The sequence below is a fragment of the Folsomia candida genome, unplaced genomic scaffold, assembly GCF_002217175.1.
Source record: "Folsomia candida strain VU population unplaced genomic scaffold, ASM221717v1 Fcan01_Sc005, whole genome shotgun sequence".
In the NCBI taxonomy this organism is placed as follows: Eukaryota; Metazoa; Arthropoda; class Collembola; order Entomobryomorpha; family Isotomidae; genus Folsomia; species Folsomia candida.
In genome coordinates, this window is record NW_019091197.1 from 4,551,836 (window position 1) to 4,561,812 (window position 9,977).

The window sequence follows — 9,977 nt, forward strand, 5'->3', positions numbered from 1 at the left end:
AATTTAAAATTTTCAGGCCTGTCCGAAGCAGATAAGTAAAAAAGTATGGTCTGCTGCCCAAATTTTCAAAATGGGTATAAAAATCTGATCTACATAATCACAAATTTAATAAATTTGTACTCCAGACGAATTATCTACTTCGGGCTCATCGATGTTAAGTATAATCGCGCTTTCTCAATCAGCCTGACTCACTCACTTATCAGTCCAACGAACGTCACGTTATCTTCCACGGAGTCAGTATATATATGAACTTGATGTGATGCAATGCTCCATTGCTAAGATAACCCTTTCCTTGCACCTGCCTAACTTCAAGCCCTTCAAGATGAAGTTATTTTTGTCAAGCTTTGCTGTACTTGTGGCACTCGGGGTCGCTCAGGGCGCCAGCATTCCAAAGAATTCCATCCAACTAAAGAATATCGAAGTGTTAGACGGAGAAGGAAAATACATTTTGGGCTGGGAGATAAACGAAGCGGGAGATGAGATCGTATTTGAAGTTGAGGCTGAAACCTTGGGTTGGGTGGGGTTCGGCATTTCTCCACAGGGCGGGATGACCGGAGCGGACATCTTCATTGGTGGCGTGCTGTCGGATGGGAGCACTTATGCACAGGTGAGGTCACAGATGTGTAAATCTAGCCAAGAATTTGGTCCTGGGATCTCACATTGCCCCAGGTTAACTTACCCTAAGACAGGCTACTAACTTACGTCTTAATATTTTGTCACCAGGATCGATTCGGGATTGGCAGGACGGAACCGAAAGTAGATGATCACTCGGACTGGAGACTATTGGAAGCTATGGAGCTGCCCTCAATGGGTAAAACAATCCTGAAGTTCTCTCGCTTATTGGACACCTGTGACGACGAGGATTACCTGATTGGGGTAAAATAAGACAAAAAATTTGCTACACGAATTAAATTTTTTAATATCGATTTGTTCCTATTTAGAATGACACAAATCGTCTAATTTGGGCAATGGGAGATGCTGATATTATTAGATATCATGGGACCACACGGCGGGGAACAAAGTCGACTAATCTTATTCACGCAGATCTTCCAGAGCTGGATTTAGATACGTATGCACGAGGACAAATACCGCAAAAAATTGAATTTTTAGTTATGCTTAGGTACATAATTAAATTTTGATTTCCAGGGTACAAACTTGGCCTATGATTTTAGACATGGAGATGCCCACAGTGGATACCTCTTATTGGTGCAGCTTCCATAGAGGACCCGTCTTAAGTGCGAAGCATCACGTAGTTGGGGTAAGTTGAGAATATGTAGTGTTTGATATATATTTAGTTCCACACAGGCTATATCTAGCTTTTGATAACTAACAATGCAGGTCTCTTGCATGTAGAACTCAGATTTCCATGAGACAATTTTTATTTTATTCACCGCAAAAATAATCATACCCATATTTTTGCATTTTTCGTAAAGCGCTAATTTGAACGAGAGGCGCTAAGTTTAAACTGTTTTCCAAACAAAACCTCCGGTTTTGCGCGAATTAAAAAATACGAAAACATGTCTCTTCGGAACGACTTACTTGGTCTATTAGAAATTCACCTAGACTATCTTTGGGAATTTAACAATTTCCAAGAGTGTATTATTTCTATGAATTTCAAAAAGGGGCAAAAATTTTCAGTTAAAATTTCGCATCAATCGGATTTATATGAAGTCAGGTAAGTCGTTCTAATGAAAAATGTTTTCGAATTTTTGAATTCACGCTAAAATTCGAAAATTTCCAGAATTTTGAAAACCAGAGATTAGCTGGAATATAGTTTAAAATGAGCGCTTCACACTCAAATTAGCGGATTATAGAAATTCAAAAACAGAGAACAAAATAAAATTGGTCACACGTAAATCCGAGTTTTGCACGAAAAACCGGCGTTGTAATTAAACATGTAACTTTGCAAAATTTTGCACCAAATTATAATTTTATTTTTTAAATTCTACAGTTTAACGCCGTACTACCTTCAGCCGAAGCTTTACAACATACCCACCACTCCATTCTGTACAATTGCTTCCTTCCCGCCGGATCTAATGAAACCTTAGAAGAAGTATTAGGCAACTACACGGTCGACAAGGGCCACGTTGGAGGGGATTGTTACGATCCTGACACAATCCTACCAATTAGCTACTGTATCATGGGGACCTTCTACGTCTGGGCGAAAGGGGGAAAGGTGAGTCACTTCAAATCCAAGATAAAGATGTAGTTAAAAAAACATGTATTTTTGCATCTAGACCTTGGTCTTCCCTGAGGATGCTGGTTACCCAATCGGCGACCTTCCAGGCCAACAATTTTACATGATGGAAATTCATTACGATAATCCCGACATGATTGAAGGACTCAAGTTTGAAACAGGGGTGGAATTCTATTACACGGACGAACTTCGGTAAGCAGCCCTAAGTTTAGGACTAATTACTAAATCTTGGACGGATCCAAATTTTTGATACGTTTTTCAGACCACAAGAAGCCGGAATTATGATCCTTGGTCACGAAGTGGACCTTTCAACGACTGTGCCGCCAAATACGCCATCCTACAAAGATGTCGGACATTGTGGATCGGAATGCACCAACATGTTTCCCGAAAACGGCATAAATGTCTTCAACTCTTTGTTGCATTCCCATTTGTCTGGTAAATTAAATCATGACGCGTGCAATTTTACAAAATTTGTTAACTGTCTTCAATACTGGATTAGGACGTAAGATGAAAGCGCGCCACTTCCGGGGCAACGTGGAACTTCCCTGGCTTGATTATGATGACCATTATGACTTTGACTACCAACAAAATAAGCCTTTGATGACGCATGTTAATGTCCAACGGGGAGATCACATCACAGTTGGTGAGTAGTAATATGGTTTCATGGGGGTACACATTACGAATTATAAAAAAAATCGCAAAAAAAGTTTGCAAAAAAATTTGGCAATGAAAATTCATTTGAGAACTTGCGCATCTCCAAGGCTAGTATTTAGTTCGTAATTTTGTCAAACTTATGTTACGATGCGAATATGCGAACTCGTTATGAACTCAACATATGATCCTATTTCAAGATACTTGAAAATCATGATATGCAAACATTTTTTGGATTAATATAAACGCATAAATTTAGAATGTGAGTACGATTCCGTATGGAAAAACGGCGAAATCGTCCTTGGGGGATTGAGCACTCGGGAAGAAATGTGTGAAGACATTGTCTGGTATTATCCTAAAATCAATGTCGAGCTATGCACCTCTGGCTACGATATTGACGCCCACATCAGAGAATTTGGAGTGACGGCATATACCGAGTAATATGTGCATTAATTTCGTTTTTACATGTACATAATATTAATAATTGACTAATTAGTAAATGTGAATTATTGCAGAACAATGACCCCGATGCTGCGAAAATATTATATCGATGCTCCAGAAAATTTACAAGGCGACTTTTTTGACTCGATTACTTACAAATTCAACTGGACCGAGGAGTTTCGAACGGAATACACGAACAGAAGAATGTACGGGATTCATACGGGGGCATGTGGTATTCGAGACGAAGTTGTCCACTACGATATAACATATCCGGAGAGTTTTATCGAGTATGTTCCTCCAAATCAGTGTCAAGCTTAGTAATAAGATACAGATTCATATTAAAATAGAATATGATCAAAATTTGCAATTTACAAATGTGGCGAAAATAGAAATAAAATGAATACAATAATGTCTCGGACTACAATTTTGTGCTGGTCAATCCATCTGAAAAAAATTATTTATAGCTTGTTACCACAACAACAGTGTTAAATACATACATCACATACATGTGGAAATTGTCGAGTGAAAATTATTGATTGTGTGGTGAGAATTGTTGGGTGAAAAAGTACACAATACTGCCTGAACGATGGTTTGCTATATACAACCTCGTGCCATTTAGTCGTTGCAAGATTTGGGATCCGACGGATAATTTTCACATAAAAAAGTTGAGAACGAGATCATAACAACAGCAGCGGCTAATTAAATTTCCATGATTTCCTACAAAGGAATATTTTTCAACCAGTCTTCAAGTTTTTGACGAAGCACTAAAAAATACACTTTATAGCATTTGTCGGTGTTGAGAAAATTCTAAAACTTGGGAAGAAAAATTTTATAAAAATCGACATTTTACCAGATTACAGTTTTCCACAAAGTTGGAAAGAAAGAGTATTTACATAGTTGAATTGAATTGAATTTTATTGGCTTCCTTTTTTGGGGCCATAAAGGTACATGTTCATAAAATATTGTTCAATATTTGTGATTCGCGTTTTTCATAAAAGAAAATATAAATAAAGTATTTACATAGTTTTGATGAGAAATATGGAGAAATCCATTATTTTTTGATGCATGATTTGACGTATTTGTTTAAAATAAGTCATTGTAATATTAAGAATTTTGTCCGGATGAGGTTAACACGTTCCTAGAGGACTAAATATCATATCATGTATTTAAAAAATGCAGATTTCTTACAATTTCTAAAAATACATGTTTCGGGGAAAACTTAATGGTAGAGCAGATTTTTTTTTGCATATTTTTCTTCACAAATTTTAGAATTTTTCCCATACTGATCAATGATAGAAGGTGGGCTTTAAATTATTTTAGTCAAAAAACTAAAAAAATTGGGAACTTGTTGAAATAAATGTTGTCTTTAAATGTAGTCTTCAACATAAAATCATGGACATTTATTATTTTCAACAAGATATACATAGTTATAAATTAAATATCATACTTGAGGGATTTTTTAGAATCATAATATCATAAAATCATAATCTCGTGAGGTTAAACAAACCACATTTGTAAGCTACATATTTGTAAATTTATTTGAAGTGACGCAAATCATTACGTCAACTTTTGAAACAATATCGTCACTTACGTGGCCATCGGCACGTAGCCTGTTCGAAACGTTGCCATTGTTCCAAAATAATGGGCATGGTGGTTACACATGTTTGACTTATGTAAAATTTTTGCACACGACTTGCTATTGGTAGTATGTGGCGGGCGATTAAAATTTTTGCACACGGCTGTGCACAGGGTTTCGCAAGCGATTTGATGTCAAAATCATTATGGTTGGTAAATTTATTTTATGATTTTATTTTGATAACTGAATAGTTTGGATGTGGTGTCAATCTGGCCACCCACCCCCCTCGGCGCCTGTGGGTGTGCTTGAAGGCAAATGTATTTACCGTGTTTAAATCTCAGGTTCTTGCAACCCATTTTCATTGAGGTGACATCCAGGTCCTGAATTTGAGTTTTTGTGTCTCAACTTTCTTCCATGTATTGATATGGAGAATTTGAAACATGTTGATCTCTATGCGTTTCGTAAAAAAATGAAGATTTTGCATCTAAAAGTCGATAAGTCTTCTAATATTTTCGAAGTTAGGAGGTTAGAATTTCGATTTTTTCTCTCTTCTCAAAGAAAATATTTAATTTTTACTACTTATTTAAATTTTTATTATCGTGATTACCAGTTGGACATGTGGAAGAAGAGAAAGTCGAGATGCAAATAATGATGAGGCCACTGCGCAACAGGGAAGATGGATTCAATCACCCCCCAAATTGCCCCCCCCCCCTCCTCGCTCCACTCATATGAAGCAAGGTTCTACACGACAACAAGAATACATTTATCAAGACATAAATTAAAACATTGAACCTCCACATTTTTTCTAAAAACATCTATAACAAACTACGAAACCCTGGATTTAAAGTCACTAAATTTTCAAAAACTATTAATTTTTTCTCGGCTTAAGTTTTCATTGTTTTCCATTAAACCCAAGTCACTGGAGTCCTTGTTTGTTAGGTATAAAAACCAGCCCCCTCTAACCTCAAGTTACTTCACAATTTCTTCCTAACTTTTTTCAAAACTGCTCGGAAACTTAAACGAAAGTAAGTTACAACTAACAATTTCAAAGCCAAAATCAGGATTTTTCCAAATGCTCACTTTTCGAATCTTAACCCGATTTCGAAAATTAAACACAATTTTTGCTCAGAATTATTACCTTGAAATTATAAAAATTCATTTATACGAATTTTAAAAATTTAAATTTTCATGTTATTTCTGAATTTAAAAAAATGCAAAAACCTTAAATTTTTTGAAAATTAAGAATTAAAAAATAGTAATTTGAAATGGAATTTAATCGTAATAAAGCGTACACATTTACCATGCAACATTTTCTAAATATAATTCTTTTCACAGGGAACATTAAGATGAACAAGTCCATGGCGGCGTTTTTGATGGTGGTTCTCATTATGGCGGGAACTTTCGAAGAGGGCGATGCTCAGCCTGTCGGAATCGGTGAGTCCAATAATTGCAGAGTCGATCTAGTAATTGAATCCCTAAAGTGCAATAATTTTTTTAAATTCTTCAATTTGACGACCCCACTTGACGTAGTTAGGCGATTTTATTTCAAACGTATTTCACGAATGAGTCTCACATTTGACAAGTTTGGACGAGCACCAGTCATACAGCTTATATTTCTTTAAATGGCCCAAACTTTAGAACATTTTGAGCAAAAACTCCGAACGAGCCACCAAATATTAATTATTAGTACTGGTTTCTATGCTCACAGAATTTTTAAATTACTCTAAAGCAATATGGTCACAGGGTGAAACTACGTAATTTATCGGTGGAACTTATATATATCAAGGTGGCATTGTGTTTAGGTGTTGATTTTGAATCAATGAAACAAAGATTCAAATTTAAGACATGCATGAAATGAAACGATAATAAATAAAATTTGTTATTCTTACAGAAGAGTCGGTGGGTGCGGTCGATAGTGTCGGGATGCCGCAGCCCGTGGAGGAGAACGAAGGGCGGGCACGCTTCCGACGCTGTGGCAGAGACTGCCGTTAAGAACATGATTATCCCGATTGCGTCCACGACCAAAATATTATTTACATATGCATAATAAAATTAATCGGGGAATAAATGATTTCCTTGGCCAACTAAAAAATAAAAATAAATTGTAGCAAATGAACATATCGAGGTGTGTGTAGCTGTAGTCTCACTGCACCCTAAACAGGACGGAAGCACTTAATTCCAGTGCATTTCGTCTATAGCTTCAACCTCACTAAAACTCTCAGTTTGTCCCCGAGCACACCCACTGGCGCCAGGGGGGGGGGTAGTCCGATTGACGCAAAATGTAAAATATCCAATTATCCAAAATAAAATCATAAAATATCAGTTATAGTGATTTTGCCATCAAATCACGAGCGAAACCCTGTGCACATTAAAAAAAAATGTAATTGCTCGCCACGTATGTCCAACAAGCCCATTATTTTCGAACAATGGCAGCGCTTGAAGCAAGCTACGTTCCGATTCCCACGTAATGAAATTGTTCTAAAGATTTACGCTACTTCAAATAAATTAAAAGGTTGATACATATAACCCTTCTCTCCACCCACCCTGGGGAGAAAGTGTTGGTAAAATGAGCATCACCGCCGTGGAAATAATTTCGCCACAAGAAGATAATTTTTGCCTCCAAGTTAAATTCCAAGAATTCCCCCACAAATGCTGAAAATGCGCAAACAGTGTAAAACTTATATACAGTATGTAACGTAGGTACATACTGTATAAGCTAAGATTTTTAAGATTGTAGCTAAGATGCTAAGATTTTTTATTTAAAACTCAATTTTCCCAAGAACAGGTAGATATTTCTAAATTATTTGTATACCATTTAGTACATATTTATATCAGACTACACAATTGCTAATTTTTGAAAGAATTTAGATAAAATTGTAGAAGCCACTAATATTTATGGGTCAGTCCACGTCAATGTCAATCATGTGTTGCGGGCCAAGTCTCAGATTTTAGGGCTAATTTTACCATAAATACGTACTACTTAAATAAAGTTACTAGTGAAAAGATAAAAATTCTATGTTAGAAATTGGCCGAGAATTTAAATTTGTAAAAAATTTAAGAAAAATTTTCCATGTGATGCACTGAGTGTCCCGTAATTTTGGGAAGGTTTACCTAAACCTAAAAGTTGTTGTAGGCACCATAAACTAAATTCTAAAATTTAAAAAATTTGAAAAATTTGAATTCTAGCCATCTTGTAATGGTAACTTCAAAACGCTATAACTTTTTGCACCCTGTCGTGTGCAACCCAAATTTCAAAAATTATAACGTAATTCTAAATTTCTAATCCACCATAAAAAAGTTAGGTCGCACACGATAGGGTGCAAAAAATTATATCGATTTTTCTGACACACATTAACACATGCAAGCTTATGTATGGGAATATTCCCAAAAATTATCAAAAAACAAGAGGCGTAAACAAAACTTTCAGTGACAAAATTCAAATGCCATACCAGTCAAGATTATTTTTAACCCTGAGTTTCAAAAAATCTGACTAAAAAAATGTAGCCCTGACCGCGTCGACATTTAAAAAGTTAGTACGTGCTACGCCCACTGCTGTTGAGCACCACCATCAGTAGTGTCGCTCGGAGTGGAGAGGCAACATCTCCGCTCTCATGACGCTCGCCCGATCGTGGGTATTGACGTGGACCGACCCTTATGTCAAAATATGGTGAATTGCACGTTACATAATTAATGTTACGGTGTTTCAATATTATGTTTAAACATAAGTTGCAATAACCGATTGAATTCGTCTGAGCATCGAATCCATCAACCTTTCGGTGACACTTTGATCGATATTTGTCAACCTTTCTATCATGGCGGCGTACAATCGCTAATCGACACGTTGACCTCTGCTCTGAATTCCTGCTTATTTAATTAATGCCTTTGTCCTTTAGCCAAATCAAAACTCTTCCAGTATATCGGATAATCGCTAATACCGTGTGCACCGTCGTGATTTTTTGTATCGTCATAAACGACGCTACTTTAATCCCTTCTGGTCTCAGGGATTTCAACAACTTTTTGTAATATGATGACGTGGTTTCATTCTTCCATGCTCTAACCACCTTAGCGTATGATATTACCACTTTTGATGTAACATCGCAAGCGAAAATTACGAAAAGCGTGGCCATCGAGGACATCATTGCGCCCAAAAACTTGCCAACGAGTAATGATACTAGCCGACAGGGTAAAACAGGAATTGAAATGATAGCATAATTACATAGCACGGATGTTCCTACGAACATGGATATTGTTGTTGGGACCGCTTGGGGTCCTATGACGCGGTTGCAACGTTGCTGTAAAAATTGAATTACGCGAAGTGTTTTCACAACGTTTTCGGGTTTTCGAGCAGTCCACGTTGTAACCTTGGGGTGCCGCAAATTCGGACTGCAAGATATTTGAAAAAACGTACTGATTTTTTTTACATTTATTTTGATTATATACAAAGCATACTCATCTCAGGACAACCTCATGCATTCTTATTTCGCACTGCAACCCATTTATCACATTTGCGAAGCTCAAAAAATATGCGTCGTGGGGGGATTTGCAAATATGACTACACAAATCTCGCAAATCTACTTCTATTGTGACGTCATTTCCATGAATTTCTGTAATTTCCCTGGTTATGGAGAACATGAGTTTACGAAATAATTTTGCGAAATTAAAGCAGTCCCACTTGTTGCCTAACTATAAGAAAAAATCCCATGGTTTTCCAGCAAAAGGTTGACACATTTCTCAAAACTTCGCAATTTCTGTTCAATTTGCGAGATATGGGAAGCTTGACGTGAGTACGCTTTATATAAAATTTTTCGAAAACCTTAATTCCTTCAGGATAACTGTGATCGGGTAGACTTGTGGAATCAGAAAGAAACCTACATTAATCGTCATGATCACTCCGGAAGTATAAATCCAAGAATGCATTCCGCTTAGTAACAGGAGTAGTAAAGCAGGACCAAACCCCCCGCTTTTTAAATACTTGAGGAATATTGACGTAAAATAAATATTCAAATCCGGCTCAGCCAACGCAAAGGAAGGGTTACCAATTCCAAAAATTAGTAAACACAGGCACATTAATGTTTTCATCAGCATTTCTACTTTCCCGCTTGGAATCCCGCT

General features: G+C 36.7%; 1 protein-coding gene across 1 annotated transcript; it reads left to right on the forward strand.

Moving 5' to 3' along the window:
- The first annotated feature begins 279 nt into the window (after positions 1-279).
- On the forward strand, positions 280-3,713 carry LOC110849738 (DBH-like monooxygenase protein 1). The gene is made up of 10 exons (XM_022097174.2): positions 280-607; positions 724-876; positions 942-1,069; positions 1,147-1,258; positions 1,952-2,176; positions 2,238-2,389; positions 2,460-2,632; positions 2,697-2,840; positions 3,108-3,285; positions 3,364-3,713. The coding sequence occupies exons 1-10, from the start codon at positions 323-325 to the stop codon at positions 3,605-3,607; spliced, it is 1,794 nt and encodes a 597-aa protein (XP_021952866.1). The 5' UTR covers positions 280-322; the 3' UTR covers positions 3,608-3,713.
- The last annotated feature ends 6,264 nt before the right edge of the window (positions 3,714-9,977 follow it).

Coding starts and splice junctions, on each gene's coding strand:
- LOC110849738 (XM_022097174.2), top strand. CDS start 323: ATGAAGTTATTTTTGTCAAGCTTTGCTGTACTTGTGGCACTCGGGGTC. Junction 2,633..2,696: donor GTTGCATTCCCATTTGTCTG/GTAAATTAAATC, acceptor ATACTGGATTAG/GACGTAAGATGAAAGCGCGC. Junction 2,841..3,107: donor GGGAGATCACATCACAGTTG/GTGAGTAGTAAT, acceptor GCATAAATTTAG/AATGTGAGTACGATTCCGTA.